Source organism: Staurois parvus, unplaced genomic scaffold, assembly GCF_062004578.1.
Source record: "Staurois parvus isolate SC_StPar_1 unplaced genomic scaffold, SC_StPar_1.0 ptg000671l, whole genome shotgun sequence".
In the NCBI taxonomy this organism is placed as follows: Eukaryota; Metazoa; Chordata; class Amphibia; order Anura; family Ranidae; genus Staurois; species Staurois parvus.
In genome coordinates, this window is record NW_028318467.1 from 4361947 (window position 1) to 4383467 (window position 21521).

At 42.0% G+C, this 21521-nt stretch overlaps 1 protein-coding gene across 2 annotated transcripts in view; it reads left to right on the top strand.

The window, feature by feature from the left end:
* ROBO4 (roundabout guidance receptor 4) overlaps nucleotides 1-21521 on the top strand; it is a 138434-nt gene that overhangs the window by 79740 nt on the left and 37173 nt on the right. For both annotated transcript variants that reach the window (XM_089652128.1, XM_089652129.1), the window contains exons 10-17: nucleotides 4115-4286; nucleotides 7245-7427; nucleotides 7505-7547; nucleotides 13951-14090; nucleotides 18296-18640; nucleotides 19731-19838; nucleotides 19951-20110; nucleotides 21164-21364. In XM_089652128.1, the coding sequence (XP_089508254.1) occupies nucleotides 4115-4286; nucleotides 7245-7427; nucleotides 7505-7547; nucleotides 13951-14090; nucleotides 18296-18640; nucleotides 19731-19838; nucleotides 19951-20110; nucleotides 21164-21364 (1352 nt within the window). The remainder of the gene's footprint in view (nucleotides 1-4114; nucleotides 4287-7244; nucleotides 7428-7504; nucleotides 7548-13950; nucleotides 14091-18295; nucleotides 18641-19730; nucleotides 19839-19950; nucleotides 20111-21163; nucleotides 21365-21521) is intronic.

Below are 21521 nucleotides of genomic sequence, written 5' to 3' on the forward strand. Positions count from 1 at the left end.
GGGGGCTGACCGGACATACTGTGGTAGGGAGTTCCAGAGGATGGGAGAGGCTCTGGAGAAGCCCTGGAGGCAAGTGTGTATAATAATGCACCCTGTGCTTAGATGTGGTGGCTGCATTTCTTTTTTTTTTCCTTTATTTTCACCTGGTGATCCTGCCAGTAACACACTTCCTATCCTTGGGTGACACTGTATATATGGGGCAGCAGTTGTGTCACCCTGGGATAGAACTGCAATTATCTTCCCCTTGTCTCCTCGGGGGAAGGGTTGGGTGGCCCACAAAGATTGCTGGGAACAATGTAACTGATAAAAGAGCAGCACAAGAAGAAAGCTCAGGAAGTTATCAGATGACAAGATTTCTGACAGGATCAACAGGTATTTTTTGCATTTATCAAACATATCTAACAAAACGCTTTTAATGGTATGTTTATCAGACCAAAACGGAGCAAAAAAAAAAAGAAAAGAGAAATTTATTGTTAGGATTTACATACGTTTTAATTTATATAAATATTTAAAAGACTTAGGAACTTTTCAGAACAGGAGATATCTTATATATCCAATTTCCTTCTGGGGATTAGGAAGGAATTTATTTTTTCCCCCACTGAAGTAAATTGGATCATGCTTTATTCTTTGTTGGGATTTTTGCCTTTCTCTGAATCATCTGTGGGTATAGGATTCTGTATATGGAAGTTTTCTAGTAGGTAGGTTTTTTTTAATGTTTTACTATTGGTGAACTAGATTGTCTTTTTTAACCTATATATAGGTATTATATTATTATACAGCCTAGAATATTGCACCTTTCACAATATTCTCATTTTCTGAGATTGTGGATTTGGGGTTTTCATGAGCTGTAAGCCATAATCATCACAATTATGACAAATCACGGCTTGAACTATCTTGCTTTGCATGTAATGAGTCTATCTCATATATTAGTTTCACCTTTTAAGTTGCTGCACTGAAATAAATGAACTTTTGCAAGATATTCTAATTTTTTGAGTTTCACCTGTACCTATAGCTATTATATAGGTATAATGTGAAGATGTTAGGAGGGATATTTTCCGACGCACTGCTGATTTCTGGTCCAGTAGAAGATACTGGCTGATGTAACATCTGAGCCAATTTAATCTAAATTGGCAGCTTACGTAACACAAGAGGCATCACTGTATAGCCATAGAAACACCAAATATCATATTCTCAGCTAAATTGTTTTATGCACACCTTTCTGAAAAGATCTTTTACACAAAATAACTTTTCTGTTTAGTTTTGCTGGTCCTTTCACTTGCTGTCTCTGATTATTAGTGATCTGTGGGCTTTAACCAATACACGCCTGGCCAATAGCCAAAAGGCGGCCGGCAAAATGTATTGGATTTCCGGGTTGGACGCCAAATTGCGTCCTCCTGCACATGCGCACTTTTCACGTTTGCAGAGCCGCGCAGCGGCACGATCTGTCACCGGCCGTGTACCTCGGACATGGCCGATGACAGATCTGAGTATCCCTTGCCGGTACCATGTGACCTGCTGTGACCAATCACAGCAGGTCACATGACAGTTGTATACAATGGATGGCTTCATTCATGCCATCAATTGTATACTACTGTCTAGCTGTGAATGGTCACAGCTATTCACATGCACATGTCATGTGATTAGCTGTGGCCAAATCACAGCTAAGCACAAAAGGAAAAAAAAAAAAAAAACCCTAAATGAATCAATATCATTCAGGTAAATGCTTGCTTATAGCAAAGAAATTCTTTGCTATAAGCAAATTGTATAAAAAAAAAAAAATACTTACTATGGTAACATTGTACTACTTTGGACAATGTAATAAAAAATTAAAAATAATAAAAAAAATTAAATAAAAATAAAAAAAATATATATTTTTTTTTCATACTGTCACCAGTCAATGTCCCTGATCACCGCCATGCCAGTTATATGAAGACGCTGTACTGCACTGGTGACAGTATGTAATGCATTTTTTCATTTTCCGAAAAATTATGACAAAAAAAATACTTAAAAAAACTCGCCATGCCTCTTATGAAGTACGTTGGACTGTCTACTCTGCAAAAAGGGGTCATTTGGGGGATATCTGTACTGTCCTGACATTTGGGGGGATATCTGTACTGTCCTGACATTCTTGAACCTCAAGAAATTAGATTGGCCGTCAGTACTTCAGGATTGATCAATATTCAGATCTATCCCATAGTTTGTGAACTCTATAACTTTCCTACAAACTAAATAATACATCCTAATTTGGGTTATTTTCACCAAAGACATGTAGTAGAATACATCTCGGCGTAAATTTATGAAGAACAATTTATTTATTTGCAAACATTTATAACAGAAACAAAGAAAAACGTGTTTTTTTTTTCAAAATTTTCGGTCTTTTTTTTGATAATTTAGCAAAAAATAAAAACCCCGGCGGTGATTAAATACCACCAAAAGAAAGCTCTAGTTGTGTGAAGAAATTTATAAAATTTTAGTTTGGGTACAATGTTGTATGACCGCGCAATTGTCATTCAAAATGTGAGAGTGCTGAAACCTGAAAAATGGCCTGGGCAGGAAGGGGGAAAATTGCCCGGTATTCAAATGGTTAAAGGCACTCAATTATCAAAGCAACTTAAAGTATGAAAATTCAGACTTTTGTTTACAGAAAATGTTCATAAAATCACAAATTGCTGTTACATATTTTTCATCTTTTTCTTTTTATAATTATTTCATAAAATAGCGTGGCCTCAAATTGTCTCATTACCTCCAACCCGGCTGAATTAATCATCCTATTGTTGGTATCACATAACCTATTATCATTCAATTTTCCAGCTGATACCTGCAGAGGAATGAGGCCACTTCTCAATGCGTTTCCCAGATATTAAAATCTGCTTTTTCAGGAGAAAATAAGGAGCATAATCATATGTATGAAACTTGGCCAGGCAAGCATGCAGTCCAACTGCATTCATATGTAGGGAGAGGGGCTGCAGGGGATATAGAGATCCCAGTGCATCAATATTAACATTCTAGATATACATTATCAACAAGTATGCACATAGGGTGAGCTATTAAAAAAAGTAGCCAAAAAGAGGTTCTTTAGTAGGACAGTTATAAAGATATAGACATTAAGAAAAGATTCATTGAACACCCTCAAAATTGTTACTGCACAGCCAGGGGCGGACTGACCATTTGGAAACTCGGGCACTGCCCAAGGGCCTGGGGTCAGCATGGGGCCCCATGAGATGCCTCTGGTACCTTTTTCATAGGCTTTTTTGCGTTTGGGCAAGGACACAGGGGCCCCATGATCCCCTATTGCCCGGGGGCCCCATGAGTTGTCAGTCCGCCCCTGTGCACAGCCCATAGGAAGAATGGGGGTACCAATGGGAGAGGCTGTGTGGTGAAATGTTTTTGCCACAATAGACTACATCTATGTAAGCATACTACTAAAGAATCTTTTTGCCACAATAGATTACATCTACATATCCACCACCCACCCTAGGGGTAAAAAGGAGTCCTTCATTTTGGGGCTGTCTGAAGAGATTTCAGTTGAGGTGTAGCTGGTAGGCGCTGTGGAAAAGTACAATACAATAATAGAATTAGTTACTACAGCAAAGAAAGTCTGTGTTACCCATAGATGGAATCTGAGTGGCTAATACCAGATAAGAAAAAAAGCTGACCCCTTGAGCCCTGGTTCACAGATGCGGTGCGGAATTCGCAGTGTTTTCTCTGAGAATTCCGCACCGCATCACAATCGCGCCCCAATAATGTGAACCGTTGCGGGTGTGTATGTTAAATCAACAACACACCGAAATCGGTTCGCAAAACGTGGCACGATGTGCAGAATCGGATTGCATGGGTGTGAATACCCATGTGATCCGATTCTAGTGCGGATCAAAAAAGGGTCCTGCATCTTTTTGGTATGGATGAGGTGCGATTTGAGTCATACAAAATGTACAGCTCCAATCGCACCTCCCACAATTCGCATGTGATTTGCACAAGAATGCGGTGCGGTTCCTGTGCGAATCACATGCGATATACCAGACCACACAAGTGTGAACCCGGGCTAAGTGTCTTGTTACAATAACATGGTTGCAGATTAATTAATTTGGTCATTTGATTTATACTTGTATTTCAGATATGGTGCTTCGGAAATGAGACCCGTCACCAAGCCAACTGGACCGTAGACTCAGAAACCCGGCGCCTAGAGATTGCAATGTTACCTGCGGGTGTCACCTACCAGATTCAAGTAGCCGCCATCTATAATGTTGGTGTTGGCAAACCAAGCCCACCAAAGTACATCTTTATAGGTGAGAGGGGAATGATATCAAGAAAAGATGACTTCTGTGGTTTTTTTTGTGTTTTTCAGGGTTTCTTAAAGTCTATGTAAACCTAAATATAAAGATTATAAGTTAACAATCTTCTGTCCTGAACAGTAAATATGACTCATTTTATGTATTGAGCAAGTGGAAGTCACACTCAGTACTGGTGATCCTGCCCCCCACCCTTTTTGAGAATTCAAAGCTTCCTGACTACACTAACAATGGAAGCAGACCTGTAGAAGTGTAATCAGGTTGCATCCCTTCTTCTTCAATGGAAACCATGGTAAGCCTGTCCATACAGGCTGAAAAACTCCCACCCAGCTCTGCAGAGCCATCAGCCAATCACAGCCTGTATAAGCAGGGAGGGCAATGGGGAATGCAGTAAAGGCCATGTAGACCCTCACCAATGGAACCCATCAGTAGAGTGATTAGAAGGCAGTAACTGTAATCATGTGACCGATGTATAAAAGAAGTTTTTTGGGTATTATGGACACAATCTTAAGAATTAAAAGGTTGTTGAATTGATAGCCTTCTTATGGATAATATCTTTCGGAAGCACTCAGTATAATTTTTTTTCCAAGTTTGTGCTTTTGCAGCCATGTCTATGTCCTAAGATACAACACAGAGCTGCTGTCTGGATCCATTAAAAATCGTTTACAGATGGCACAGCAGAGGCAAATCATGTCCCAAAAAGTCATATCCTGGACAATGGAAAGAAACAAAACCTCAATAGATACAGATCAGAGAAGCTTCAAAAGAAAAGCTAATCCCCGAGAACATATAATGATGGGCTACATGACTAGGGGGAGTGGTACTGTAGGAATAGCAAGTGTTGCCAATTGATTTCTGGTCAAATGGTAGGGAGGAACTACAGGAGTAGGGACAGTGGTACTGCCCGGAGGTCTTTCCAGAAAGGTCAGCAAAAGAAAGTTGAAGCTGTCTGCTTCATTGGATGATCAGCATACTGGGATAGGGTGGTTGTTGTTCTCACTGCAGTTTGACTGGATGGATGGTCTTTTGGAAGAATTGGAATTGTTACAAAACAGGGGCCTATATGGAGGTGTGGTGCTTCTATTTTTGCAGGTTGTTGGCTCTGAGAAACAGAACCAGTAGCACTTTGCAAATTCCAACACTCAAATGACTGGATGGATAGACCCCAGGTGGGGCCTTGTGCAGTGTTCCCTACAATAATACCGTTTTACAGGCATTGGATCCCACAGTGTGCTGCCAGCCATGTTGTCAGTTCGGAGTCAGAAAGAGCCTCTGCTTGGCATTTGCATCTGGACAGCCAAAGGGAGTGATTCATTGTACAAGAAATCGGAACAACTGGAAAGTTCTATTAGTATTGTTGTTGATTCTACCAGTAGCTCGGTCCCTTGGTGGAAGGCGGTATATATCCTCAATTTGAAATTGTCCTCAAGATGGTGAGGTGCAGCTTTCAATAGAATTTTGTTGAACTATAGACCCTCTCCTGATAAAACTTGCCTAGTTATGTGTTACATGTTTACTGTAATCCCTAGTAGACATGATGAGAATATTGTACGAACGATCGTATGTTGTTTTTTTTTTTTTGCATGCTAGTCTCATATCGAAAATGAACAGGTTACTAAAGTTACGAAAGTTCTCGTAAGACAGAGTACAACTTTGGAAATAATGTAATGTATTGTATTGTAATGTATTCTTTTGTTTCCGAACATGCACTGTCTTGGTCACTTGATTTTTAATCATACAAACACTATACTATATTAACCTCCTTAGCTGTAATCCCGAGTGTAGCTCGGGGTAAAATTTCTATACCAAGAGCGGTAACCCCGAGCTACACTCGGGCTTACCATGCGGCGCTGCTCTGGGGGTCCCTGCAGCACCTACCTTGTCCTTCGCTCCCGCGATGTGTCCCCTGCAGCGTCCCCGGCCATCTCCTCCAGCCGATGTGTTCCGGTCCCTGTGATGTCGGGACGTATGGGCGCCGGAACCGGCGGGAAATTCGAAATTTTTTAAAAATGTCATTTTTGCTGTCATTCCTGTTTCAATGCATTTCACATACATTTTGTCCCTACTGCTTTGTCCTGTGCCCTGCCTGCATTTTGAATGTTCTTTCTGCCTGGAAACTTAGAAAAGTCCATGGCGTCCAAAAAGCGTCCCTTTACGTCAAAAGCGGTTTTAGAACAGCGATAGTAAATCAGAACCACTTGCAGAATTGAGTGATAATGATTCGTGGGGGAAATTTGTCATCAGACACTGAAAACGATTTTGCAACTTTGCTCAGCGATGTGCGAATTTGCCTCTGTATTTCAAATTTCAGTGTTTTTGGTTTGATTATATTATTGAATTAAATTTATTATTATTATATTATTATGATTATTTATTAAATTATAATTTATGATTTTGTGTTTCAAATTTTATCATATCCGGAATGTTTAATAGACTCTTGTTTGTACAGATTTCAGTGAGTTATTCCTAAAAATTACAGCCTACAATAAAAAACTACATATTTCCATGCAAAAAAATGGTACCGCTTTCAGCACAAAAAATCAGAAAAAATCATACCGCCAGGGAGGTTAAACAAAAATTGTTCATTCGATTCTATTAATTCTAAGAATTTGTCCCTTTGGATGCTTCTACATTTAGTTATTTATTTCTGCATGAACGGTTGTGATCGGCTCTCGAAAGCTGTGTACTAACGACCAGATTATTGGACAATAGCTCTGAATGCGTTTTTTGCGTCCGATTTTCTCATTGTGTGTAGCAGGCATTATTTCCTGAACTGTTAATGGTTGTTATATAAAGGGATGTTGTGACCAATTTAAACTTACGTCAAGCAGTCTAAGTCATTATATAGGATGCAGAATGGCAGGGAAGGAATTTGATGAATTTATCAGTCCAATTGGTGTGTTTTGTAAAACCCAGTACCAGCCAATTTAGTTTTTAACTCCTCTATCCTTGCAGAATCTCCTGAAGGGAAAGAAGAAACACGGGATGATCAGATTCCTCTAGATCTCCTCCTGCAGGTTATAAGACATCCGGCTTTTATCGCCACGGTGGGTGGCACCATCTGGATCATGCTAATGGTGGCCGTGGTTTACCTGTGTCAGCGTCACTCCAAGCCTTACAGCTCCAAGAAACACAGCGGTGAGCATTCATTGAGTATACTGTGATTATACATACTATTTATTCTACAGTAACAACCTAATTCCCATCTTTTACAGGACTGTATCGATTTGCAAGTGAAGATACTATCATCAAGCATAGGTAAGACCCGAGAAATGTTTTACATTTCTGAGATCTGCTTACAACATACATTTATGTTCTGCACTGCGATTACAGTCTGGTGGGCTGCTACAGTTGGCATCCAGTTAGGCAATCCTATAATGATAGAATTTCAAACTGTGTCTATCTCTACTGACACCAAGGATTACCCATTCCAAACTGATCACGGGTAGGGTGGATCCTTTGTATTAGCAGAGGGAAGAGTGGGCTCCCTGAATATGGAGTCTGTGCACCTCGTGTTTGCAAAGGATCCTGTAAGGACTCCATGTACACTGCATCTGATAAACTGACGTTTAGGAGCTGTTCAGCATTTTTTTCAGCAGCCCCTGAACTCACCCTAATGTTTTCCTATGTGTCGTCGTTTACAGTCGTTTACAGGCATTTGAGTTTACAGTCATTTTTTTGAACGCAGAAAACTTGCGTTCAGCAGTTGATTTTATCAGTGTTTCAAACGCAAAACGCTTGTAAATGCGGCTAAACGTGGCAAATTGTGTTTATAAGCGTTTGCGTTTGAAAATTTTTTTTAACTCTTCCAGGTCCCGATGCTGTCCAGAGCCTTTTTTTCATCATGAAAAATGCATGCAAAGTGTTTTCAAGGTACTCAACTGGACAAAACACTGAACACAGGATGTTCCTACCAAGCTTGTCACACATTGTAATGACCAGTTCACAACTCAGACCTCTCCCACCCTTGGAAACAAAAGATATGTTAATGACCATTCACACCTTGAATTCCTCATGAGGACCCCCTGCCAGGTGACCTTAATGACTCACTCCAACCAGACACCTTTCCCACCCTTGGAAACAAAAGAAATGTTAATGAGCAACTCACACCTAAGCTAATCTCAACACATACTGCTGTCTCTGCTTCTACTCTCTGTGTTTTTCTAAAACAGTTTGAAATAGTTAATAATTTACCACTTTTCAGTGCATTCTGGGCATTTGGGAGGTTCTCCTGTGCTTATCTTTAAAAAACGCTTCTAAATGCAAACACGCATAATTTCGCATAATGCATTATGCAAACACGGCTAAGCAGACTTTTTTTAAACTACATTTTCCAGCAGTCAGTTTCCATCGTTCAGAAGTGTTCCATATACATGGGGCCTAAGGAGGTATGGATTTTTCTACCTGATTCTTCCAGAATATGACCCTCACATTTGTCCCCCTAATAACAGCTGACACGAAGACAAAGCAAAGGATTCAGATTCAGTGCAAAGTGCAAGTATAGTTATATATATATATAGTTATGGTTCTGAGATTGTGTAACCAGTAGCTTCGAGTTTCAAGCAACAAAACGCTCAAATGGGAATGCAGCCTTAAGAGCCTCTTTCTTTAATTTCTTCAAAAAAAAAAAAAATCTTCTTTCAAGAGTATATGTGTTTTTAATGTATTCTGTGCATACTATTTACCTGTTACATGGCATGCAAAAGGTTCACGACTGCTGCTGGTTGCTGCCATCTTGGATGTGATGTCAGCAGCCCCAGCAAACTCAGAGCTGTCACTCTAGGGATACTCTATAGCAGGGGCGGACTGACCATTTGGAAACTCGGGCACTGCCCGAAGGCCTGGGGTCAGTAGGGGGCCCCATGAGATGCCCCTGGTACCTTTTTGACTTTGGGCAAGGACACAGGGGCCCTATGATCCCCTATTGCCCGGGGGCCCCATGAGTTGTCAGTCCGCCCCTGCTCTATAGCAAATATTTGGTCCTAAAGCTGCTGTGAAAATACAAGTGCCATGAAACATTGCATTACTGACAGCCACAAGCATGACTCCCAGAGGCAGAGGCATGTTGGGAAAAGTAGTTCTTCAACAGCTGGAGAGTCAGTGTTTGCCTACCCCTGCTCTTTAATATTGCTCTCTTCTTCTCCCTGACAGCTGCATAAAGATTATGTAGGGAAGTGAAAGGAGGGGTGGAGGAGCTGGGCCAGCACAGACAGTAATTAGACACTCCCAGAAGAGAAAAGGGCAAGGAGGGAGGAGGCTGTGCTAGGAAACTGACTCTTTCTGGACTAGTTACATTTTCTAGCAAGTTCAGAGGCACATTGCAGGTCAATAAAGAAAACATTTATGGAAAGAAAAACATTGCAAATAAGCTTTAAAAATCCTGAATTTTCTGTGTTTTTATGTGCAATGTTTAAAGTTGTTGACTGGGACCCCATAACTAGGCCTCAGTGTGCATTGGCAAGCCCACCAAAGATTCCAGAGAGCAGACTGGAAGAGGGAGAGAAAACCATTGAAATGCTCTGATCGCTCTTCTCCAAATGCAGACAGATTAGTATCATTCCTGTATAGCGCATATCTCCAGTCCCGCTGGCAGAAAGGAAAATCAGACAGCATGTTGAGATTTTAGAGATTCATTTTAAATCAGTCTATAAAATATTTTTAATAATAACAAGATTTTCGCATTCTTCCAATCATTCACTTACCCAACTAGTTGCCTCAGGAGCTGAAAGAGTTTGAGTTCTGGCAGAATTTGCCTTTCTGTTGTACAGCCGCGAATTCGCTTTGCATGTCGCTCTAAGACAGGCCGTATTTCAGGGGAAAAAAATAAGTTAAGGAATGAGTTTGTGACAGCGCCATTTAACAGCTATAAAATATCGTTACGTCTCAGCAATTCCTCACCTCAATAAGACTCATTTGCGTTTGTCCTTCAGAAGCAGCAATAAATTGCTGTCTCAGGAGATATAGTGCTACGTATACTGTGTGACATTCTCCACGGCGGTACTTTACATCTTCCTGGCTCTAAAATATAGTTAAGTGCTGAAATAAAACATTACCTGAGCCTCCGGGGATTAACAATACTTTCTGCTTTTTTTTTTTTTTTTTTTAATGAACTCCAGGCAAACAGCTAAGTAAGCCATTGAAATCTATATATGGGGGCGGTTGTGGGTGCAAAAGTATTTATATTTCTGTCCTTCAAATCCTGAGATATACTTAACCTGAAAAGACAGCAGAGCCAGGCAGGACCTCTACTGCAGAATAGCAATACAGCCTGTCACTTCTCCATCCCTAGCCTGTGATTGGACGGTGAAGGAGCAGCAGCACCACTGATTGACTCCCAATCCTGCCCCTTCTTTTCCCTCTGTGCCCACAAACCTAATATATCACCCAATTTTTGGTAAAATATAAAAGAAGACGTTGTGTCAAATAAATAGGTACCAGACATGTCAAACCTTAACATTGCGTGCCCGTGAAACTGCGACAAACATTGGTACCCAAAACTTTCTGTCACTTTAAAATTCTTCACAGGTCATCAATTTTGAGTGGATGATGGCCCTAGAATTATTGCACTCGCTCTGCGCTCATATTCCTAATACATGCACTGCTTTCATACATAGGCGCACCTGACATATGTACGCACAGGGGCAGACTGACCATTTGGAAACTTGGGCACTACCCAAGGGCCCAGAGTCAGTAGGGGGCCCCATGAGATGCTCCTGGTACCTTTTTCATTGGCTTTTTTGAGTTTGAGCAAGGACACAGGGGCCCCATGATCCCCTATTGCCCAGGGGCCCCATGAGTTGTCAGTCTGCCCCTGTGTATGCACATTTATTTATTTCAGGTACTTATATAGCACTGTCAATTTATGCAGTGCTTTACATTGTACATTCACATCAGTACCTAACCCTCAAGGGGTGTACAATCCTAAGGTCCCTAACTCACATTCATATACAAGAGCCAATTTAGACAGGATCCAATTAACCTACCAGCATGTCTTTGGAGTGTGGGAGGAAACCGGAGTACCCAGAGGAAACCCACGCAGGCACAGGGAGAACATGCAAACTCCAGGCAGGGGGTGCTGTGGCTGGGATTTGAACCTACGACCCTAGTACTGCCAGGCAGAAGTGCTAACCATTTAGCCACTGTGCTGCCCTGGGGACCCATTGGGGCTTTAAAGTGGTTGTAAACCGCTGCATTTAAAAAAAAAAAAAAAATCCCCTGTAAGGCAATGGAATGATGTAGTAGTAAGCATCACATACTAGCGCATTATGAAATACTTATCTTAGAGCAAAGCCCTGTTACCACTGATAGGGCTTCCATCTTCACCCGGTCTTCCTTCCAGATTTGAGGGCTCCACCAGCTTGAATGGCCAACCACAATTATGTCATTCCCGCGCATGCACGTGGGGGTCACAGCCACGGCGCAGCGCTCTGAAGGAAGAGCATGGGTATGCTGTTCCTTCAGAACACATGTGCCGGTGACATCACCAGCTGCCAAAAGAGTGACTATCTCCTAAATGGTGCACGTTTAGGCAATATTCATTTTATTATTTATTATAAGCTTACCTGTAGGTACAAATCACAAAGCTGACTTTACTACTGCTTTAAAAGGAGTATCAGCGAAGGATGTTCACTGATCTCCCTCTGCTCTGCCTGGTGACATCAGCCCTGCCCATCCCAGGCTTGTGGATGGGACATTGGAGCCCAGCATACATATATGCGATAGAAGGACTGTGCAGGGACGATGCATGCTCTGGTGACAGTGGTGTCCCTAGGGGGGTGCGGGCCGCACCAGGTGATACCATCACAGGGGGTGCAGGAGCAGGATGCCAGCAGAGCTTCTGGGCTCTGTGAAGGTCCTGGCCTGTTATTGGGGTGATCCCGGATTCCCGGCACAGTGACAGCTGCCCCCGGTGTAGTGGTAAAATGAGTATCCGGTGAAGATATGTAACCTCTGAAGCAACTGCGCATTTGCCGGTTTCAGGCCGAAGACACTGATCGCCGGTCTCCGACTTTAGCACAGAGCTGCCACAGTTAACCCCTTACAGGTTGCAAACCGCTGAAGCTGATCCTGTGGATCATTATGGGTTGCAAGATCAGTTAACCCCATATAGGTTACGGCTACACCGGCACCGCTCCTTCCTCTCTGGAGGGGTGACTGCACCTCTGTCTGGTGGTTGTGGCCGGGCATCTGAATCGCTTTTAACAGAAAGGAGATCGTCGGCTTGACAAGTGTACACACACACATTCCCAGCTGCCATAGGCCCAGGGGGGGACTGACCATTTGGAAACTCGGGCACTGCCCGAGGGCCCGGAGTCAGTAGGGGGCCCCATGAGATGCCCCTGGTTCCTTTTTCATAGGCTTTTTTGAGTTTGGGCAAGGACACAGGGGCCCCATGATCCCCTATTGCCCAGGGGCTCCATGAGTTGTCAGTCCGCCCCTGCATAGGCCTCTCCTGTGCAACAGTCTCAAAACCAGCCACCCCTGCGGCCTATTGCAAGACAGGAAAAGAGCGTTGTGACTCTAGAACAGGAAGTGGCTGAACAAGGACCTTCATGGCAGGATCACCAGGGATTATTTTATTGAAAGTTTTGGATTTAAATTTAAACTGACTTTTGACATTACATTAATAAACTAAGGAATATATGAGATTTTGATAACTAGGTTTATATCTACCTTAAGTCTGTCTACGGGGCAAAACTTTCCACAAAAAGTCAAAAGGTCAGCTGCCAATGACATTCAAGAGGCTCAGAGGTTTGTATTTTGTATAATCCATTGAGGTGGCATAGGACTACAGTCTCTTGTCATCTAATTCTGTGTTGTGCCCATGTCACTGTCCCTGGATTGGAACTTCCATAATGTTTTGGGAGGATGTATTACATGGGTGCTCTGAGGATCTTACCAGGAGCTAAACATGACACAAAACTACAATAAAAGAAACCACAGAAAGCAGTGAGAAATAAATGCCTTTGCTTTCAGCCTTGAAGAGATATAATTTGACATTTGTACATTGAGGATACAAGTCTTTGCTCGTTCCTCTTCCACATATACACACAGAGTGCTTCCCTGACGTGACAAGTCCCTCTACTTTTGATTTTCTTAAATGAACTATAATGATTTCTTTCATCTTACTATCCAAGATCTTTGGGCTTCCCAAGAAGGGAGACCACTTCAGGAAGTAAAACCTTCCGTTCAGACTGGAAGTTGAGCAGATAGGCTTTACAAAGGTTTGCTGCATTTCCCGCTTCCTGATATCTCTCAGTCTCAGCCTGTTCCAAGATAAAGCAATCCCTGATGAAATTTGGGTACTGTGCCTATTTCCACTTCTCAGTTTAGGGCTCCACCATGGCACAGATCATACTATTTATAGCACATCTACACCCAAAAATAGCAGCTGAAATCTCACAAGAACTCTGCGTTCAGTCAAACCCAGGTACCGCCAAGATGGCACTGGACATCCATATTGGAGGACATACTAGTCCTTTGTACACCTCACCACTTTGTTGACACTGTCTTAGAGAAAAGTGACTAACAGGTATACTAACAAGTCCATGTATACAAAAAAAAAAGGTATAAAGCCACTACCTGACCCCCTCCTACTGGTGCTAATCATTTAATGCTCTTGGACTGCTGTAAATATCGCCTTTATTCCTATTTATTTCAGAATGGACACCAGCGACTCCCCATGGCTTTCAAACACTTGGAAATCGGCATCGTGTTCAAGAAACTACAGTAGCACAACCAGTGTGAACAGCCAGTTAATGTGGATGGAAAGCAAAGACACCTCTGACTTTCACAAATCCAGTAAGAGCCGCAGAGTTGTGCCAACAGGCCATTCACCAAAATCATCCGATTTGTCTTTCTGTTGTAAAATTGTACAACGTATGTCAGTATTACTCAACTATGGTTCTGTATAAACCTATGGGTTCTCCAGAGGTTGCTAGGGGTTCCTTGGGCAGTAATGGATTGACTTGTGGCCTAATGGTACCTGCATAGTTCTCAGGCCAATGTTACTGGGATAAAACAATGGCTTGAGATGAGTGGAACTTCTATTTACTCTCAGAGTAGGAATTGTCAGCAATGATTTTAGTTGTCTCTAAGGGTGGCATTTTTCCTAATGGCCACCACTTTAAGGGTCCCTTCTCCCATTAGGGGCCTTTAAGGGTCCCTTCTCCCATTAGGGTCCTTTAAGGGTCCATTCTCCCATTGACCATAAATATAAGGAGGGGCATTTCCAACTAACAACCAATATCAATTGTATACTCCAATGTGAGGAGGCATTGTTCTGCTGATCGTTAATGACTTTCCACCTTATGCCCCAATATAAAGGGTTGTAAATGAGAGTGGCACTACAATTTTCATTGTATGCATTTATTTTCTGTCTTTTATTATTGTTTGTTTCATTTTATTTCTGTAATTATTAGAGAAAATATTTTTACCACATAAAGCGGGGACATATTTTTCCCAATGAACCCAATGTAATTCTTCCCACTGACCACTAGTGTAAGAGGAATTCTTCCCAATGACCACCACTGTAAGGGGATCCTTCTAAATTGACATATAATGTAAAGGGGTATTTCATTAACTCCCAATGTAAAGGAACACTACAATTTTCATGGTCTGCCTTACTTTTCTGGCTATTATTATTTTTAATATTTATTTAATTATGGTTACTGAAAATAATATTGTTGAATAGGGCAGCCCTGGGTGTCAACTGTATTAAGTATTCAACAATCCTTATTCTTTTCATTATTCTTATCTGTCAACTTTCTTTATACACTAATATACCCTGAGCTGTAGATATAGTAATTAATAATAAGGCCTCCCTGAGACATGAAAGTTATTTCAAGGGTTCCTCTTTGTTTAAAATGTTTACATAAGAAGTGCCTGTCATAACTGTCTTTTGTTTTGAGAACGGTGACTTATAGACAGGGTGACAACAGTATACCATCCATAGTGTCTATAATTGTTGTATTTCTTATCCATCAGACGCCTGCTGTGGGTGAATGATGTCTAATTGCATGGTGTTGCATGTTGGCACTGCTTTTTGCTCTGAGATCTAAGTTACCGGCTCTATATTAAGGACACGTCACTCTATGAGACATGGAAATCACTGCTTAAGCTCATTTTTATTCTCATTCATTTTCACTGTTCTCTGCCAACGTGTTAATTATCCTTTTTTTTTTTTTTACAACCAGATTGGCTATTTAGTGCTTGCTCTGCAAAACCTTTAATTGATGTGACATTTCCTCGATCTGGGCGTCACTCTTTGGAATAATTCCAGAAGGTTTACGTTTAGGTCTCATTTCAATCTTTATGCAGTTTAGTAACTGTGGTAGGAGAAGTCATAGACATTTTAGCAGTGTGTAATGGCAGGGTGGCAATTTGATAATTTGTCATATTATATTATTATTTTGTCATCTTATTATATAATTATTAATGAAGCCAGGGGTGTCTAACAAGCTGCAGGACTGAGCATAGTTTACATTTGAGAGTATAGTTGTTAAAGGCCAACTCCAGGTAATTTTTTTCACCTTCAATAGAGTGAGAGTCAGAACCACTGTCAAGGTTTTATTGCTTTGGATAAATTAGGTGGTAATAAGTGCTGGCTGTAGTCTCTATTAAGTGGAAATAATAGCTTGCTCTTTTGGCAACATAGAGATAATAGAGCATCCCATGTGTATACTGTATATGTAGCACTCACCCCCTTAGGAGCCCGCTGTTTAGGTAGCTAGGTTCTTTCCCAGTAGATGCACCTGCAGCCAGGCACATGGTCACAGCCATTCTTTTGGCTCAGTAATCAGTCTTGGGGTATGTTTTTCCGATGCTTTATTGCAGAACTTGAACTTGGATAGGCGAAGGGTAACTGTGGGATACTCCAGCAACTTTAGGCAGTAACTTGAGGACACTAATCTTCCTCCTAAGAATCTGAGCACAGTCCTTGCAGCAGCAAATATTGGGCTGAGCTATACTGAGACACCAAGCACAATGTCCACTTTAGGTAACACTAATTCTAGTACAAGAGGGATAGAAGCAGCACATCGTCACTGGGATCTATCACACCGGTCTGTACTCACTAATGTCCTTGGATATTCATTCCAATATCTTACAGACACCTCTCCTGTGAATTCTTCAGACCAGATCCCCAAAAAGAAAGTCCCTTAGTCATCTCCAGCAAATTTCCGTAGAATAGGTCCCCCAGCTAGCATAGCCGGGACCTTTAATGAACAGTGGAAATTCTGAAGGACCCTCTGTGCAGAGGGTCCTTCAGAATTTCTAGTGTTAATATGTGGTTACACCCCTTTAGCACCTGATGGATAAATGCATGCACTAGCTGTTGGGATTTGAACACAGGGATCTCTTGTTTGCTTTAATGAGCAGTGGACGCATGATAGGTCCGCCCAGAAGGGCAGCAGTCCTTCAGTTTGGGATCTCCTCTTCTTGGACAAGAACATTTCTGTTCCAAGCCCCATGCTATATATGCTCCCTCCCAGCAATCATCTGGGCACCCCCCAGGGATTGGCTAGGGCTGCATAAATATTCAGTTGCTGATTTGCCTCTCTCAGCCCACTATCCTCCAGAACCCTTTGAGAAAGACAGTGGGAGATAGGTCAGAGAAATGGAATCACCTGATTTGTGGGATAGGACTGGAGTCAACAAAAAAGGCTTCATTTTGACATGTTTTACCCAACTACTTTGGGGATAAGGAAGATACGTTTTCCTGGGATTGGTTATATAGGTGGTGAGTACTCTGAATCTAGATCTCTGTGTGTGCTTAAAATGAACTTTACTGTGCTGATCAAATTGAACTGCTTTTGTGCATTACTAAATTCTCTGTTATTTTGGATTACTGTCAACTTCACAGTTGTGTCTTGACACATTTCTCATTTTGGGGATTTTGTCAGAAAGAGGATATCTGCATTAGGATAAAGCTGAGATGAGGTGTACATTCTATTGTTTTTTATTACCTTTTGTACTATTTAATTGTGTTTAAAAGGATCCTGTTTTCTTTGTATTGCTTCCTTAATGTGAAATACATTGTGTTCCTGCCAGTCCCTCTGCTTTCCTATTTCAAAATGAGCACGCTAGGCATGAGAGCACATCCATGTCAGTGTAGTCAGTTTTCTGGCTGTGCTGGGAGCTTAATCTGCCTGTCCTCCAGTTGTCAGACTTGTGCTGAAACACCCCTTTTGCACAGCCATTCACTGGGAAGATCAGTGTACTGCTGCTTCTCCACCCCTAGCTCTCTAAGCATCTTATGCAACAGATTATATGATCATTTATTAAAAAGAAAAGAAAAAAAAGTGTTTATGATTTTTTGTTGTTATACATACACACAAATATTTTGCTTTTCATTTCTATTTTAAACTGGATGGGTTGTTTTATAAAGTAAGGACTCACTTTAATCTCCTAGCCAAGCCATAAAGGGAGTCCTCCCAAGCAATCCCTAAAGTGCCAGTGGGTGTAGAGAAGCCAAATACCTAGCACAGGCAGGAAAAAAAAAATTACAAACTGTATCTGTAAAGTTAAAAAAAAACAGAACTTAGCCAAAGGCCTTTTTTTGTTCTAAAAACCCCTGTCATGTCCTACTGGGGAGATTTCCCTTCACTTCCTGTCCCAGAGACTCAACAGGATGTGAAAGGAAGTCTCTCCATAGTAAGGGAAATCCTCTTCTAGATAGTTGTCAGAGGAACTGGTGTCCTCATTGGAAGATTTCTCGTCTTTAGCTGTTTGGTGGCAAATGGAAAAGTTTTGCTTTCCTATCACTTTTCCGTCTCAATGACACTGATAGGACAAATAGAGAGGGTGAATCTGGGGGCACAGACAGCAAAAAAAACTTTCAAGAATGCCCTACCCTATATAGGAACAAAAATATGTTCTAGCTATTAATACGCTTCAGTATGGCCTTTTAGAAGAAAATGTGTAATTTTCCTGCTGCCTAGATCTGTTTTGTCTAAATCCTAAATCCGCTGACTTGCTCTCATAGTGACTTTATTTTTCCTTTGCAGCAATTTCGATTGAGCGCAAAAGTGAGACCAGTCGCAGCCAAATAATCCCACTGGTGCCTGATACTGGAAGCATGTATGGAGCTTTATATGTGGATCTCCCTGGAAAGGAAATGACGACCTTCCAGTGCCCTTTACCCACCAGACTGCCTGGAATGGGGATCAGGGCAAAATCAGCCACGTCCCCAGGTGTGCTTGACCACAGCTTGTTCCCGCGTTGTTCTAATCCTGGCAGTGCTAGCAACCTGACACATGGTGGATCCAGAAACAGAATACCACGCAAGCCGGTTCTCCCCGTACCACCCAGCATGGCCCTAAAAGAACCCTGGAGCCAGAACTGCAAAAGAGGTAAAACAGCTGCCGTGACTGACGATTGCATTGACTGGTGTTAAAATAAGAGAAATCTCCCCAAAGGTGTCTTTTCCATTTTACGCAGATCACGTTTTCTCTTTATTTCTCTCATGGACCCTTTTCGTGACATGTCTCTACCACAATTTCCAGTTCTACCCAACATTACCAATTGTAGCCAACGGGGGATGTTCCCCAGAGGATTTTTATTGTGTGAAATAAACACAATAATGGGAAGCCAGCTATGGAGGGTCATCTCTTTGTTAATTTGGAACTCTGCCTTTTTAAAAAAGGTCTTCTCCTCCGGTGATGGGTAGTCCCTACTCCTGCACTATGTGTGAGCGCCATTCAGTGCAGTAGTTTTGTGAGCCAAGGCCAGCATGACAGCACACCCCTGGGTATGGGTCCATGACAGTCTGGGCTCAGAGGAAGTGGGTTAAATGTAACTTCAACCCAGAAGACTAGCAAAACCTATTGGCAGAATAGAAATATTGCAGGGGTAGGGAGGTTGGCACCAGATTTTGCAAAAAAAGTTGTCTTTTATGTGTTTTTTTTACTGGTTTATTCGTTTAATTCCTTTCCTGGAATTCTCCCTTTAAGTCATCATAAAGCTAAATAAGTTTTTGATGGAGTGTGGATGGATTAGAACCTCTGTGGTTGTTTAAAGCTGGTCATACATTGATCAGAGGGCTGATGAAAAAAAAAATGGCGCCGATTCCCCCATCCACATGTACAACGTGGATGCGGGAATCCTCCCTGTTGAGCTAATGTATTCTGATGGTGGGACTGTCAGTAATAGAATACACTGATTAGCACTGCAGCTGACTGAATAAAAATTTACCAGCAGTCCTGTTTAGAGAGGAATCGATCATTAGGTCATCTTCTCTCAAACAGGATCAGCCATAGATGGGTTAAAATTGACCGGTTCCTGCTGTTCAGCCAAATTTCCAAAATTTCGATCCATCCATGGCCAGCTTTATTGCTGTCTGTTTACTGATGGGGATGTTCACACCCTCTCTTTGTCATCCAGATCATCTCCTTCAGATAATGTTTAAGATTTCATTGTCAGGGAATCTTATATCTTACACAGAGCTTCATCATGTGAATAGTGCTCCTCTGTCCCCATTTGGTCAGACGGCTAACCAAAGTGGCAGCGTGCCCAGTGTGAAGAGTTTAGATGGAGTCCCAACAGGAAAAGGTAAGTTGATTATAACTGCATTACTGCCACACTCAGTGCGGTTAGTTGTAATATCTCTTTTCATTACTTTCTGCCCATCCTCACATATTGGTCTTCTGTATCTCATTCTCAGTGGAATACGCTAAAGTTATGAAGACTTTGAGTTCTCCTAAAATTCTCCAGTACACAACTTCTTTCAAAGTCATGGACTTTCTACCATACACACCGGCTCTTCCACCACCCCCTGTCCCTCCACCAGATGAAGAGTCAGCTCCAGAGACCCAGGATAAAATGTAAGTTAGTGGGGGGAGGGAGAGCTAAGACGCATCTACCCTGTGTGCATTTTAGGGATGGACCATCAGCAATGGGGGTTAGTAGAAGGTCCATGTGGAGGTGGTGTCCAAGTCCATCTGTAGTGGGGGGCTTATAGTAGTATGGACTTGTCTGAGGAGGCAGCTGGCTGTAAGAGCTTGTAGATACTCCTAATGCAGGTAGAGAAAAGAGACAGCAGTGCCACTCTAAGTGTAGACGGTTAAAATCAGGCAGATTTAATGGTAAAATTGCACTCACATAGGTAGGTAACAGGTAGGCATGTCAAGTAATGGAGGTCCAGTGGGAGCATCAGGTCCATTGGCCACGTTCTGGGTGTTTTTCTGCTGCTCTGGTGGTGTCCAGGGCTCAGGGAGTAGAAGAGGGTCGCAGGGAGGCTCACAGGGATGATGTCACTGCATGGACTGGATTTCCAAGATGTCGCGCGTTTGGAGCATGCTCACTCCTTCATCAGGCCGACGAGCTTCCCTGTGCCCCTCTGCTACTCCCCGAGCCCTGGACACCACCGTAACGGCGGGAAAACACCCAGAGAGTGACCTGATGCTCCCACTGGACCTCTATTACTTGACACACCTACCTGTTACCTACCTATGTGAGTGCAAGTTTACCATTAAATCTGCCTGATTTTAACCGTCTACACTTAGAGTGGCGCTGCTGTCTCTCTTCTCTAAAATGTAAGTTGGTTCCTATTCTGTGTGGATATGTCTGGAACCCAAAGAGCCCGTTAAAGGACATCCTATAGTAAAAATGTTCAGTTATTCCATACTTCCTATATTTTACTGGAAACTGTAAAAAATTTAAAAATTCTTCTTTTTCAATATATCACATCACCAACAAAAACAAAGTGAAGTTATTAGAGTAGGGAAACTATTAAGTCAGACTAAAACTTATTTTGTCATGAATTGTTAGGCTAACCGAGATTATCTCTAGTTGTCATAAAGCAAGGATGCTATTCACATCGTCTGTCCAGGTATGATATCTATGGAGCTCACATAGTCTCCCTATGCTTCTTTCAGGATCCCTGGCTGTCCCTCTTATTCTAAGCCACAAGACACTTACCACAAACCAGCTAATGCGGCTAAAAAAAAGACTCCGCCAGACACTTTACATTTCAGTCATACCACGCCTGTTTCCTTGTCAGTCAGTGATGATCATGTGCTCACTCCAGATGAGGTCGCCCATTATCTAGAACTTGGTGAAAGAGGGGACCGTACCAGGTGAGTGCCAGAACCAAGAAATTGTCTTAATGTATTATCGTCCCTCTTTTCTCTGTTTTTTTTTGGTCTTTTTCCTTCCTTTCCACTCCTCTCTACTGGTCCCATGGCTATTTTCTCTTTCCTTCCCCAATTCTTTTCATTTCTGTTGTCTATTCCC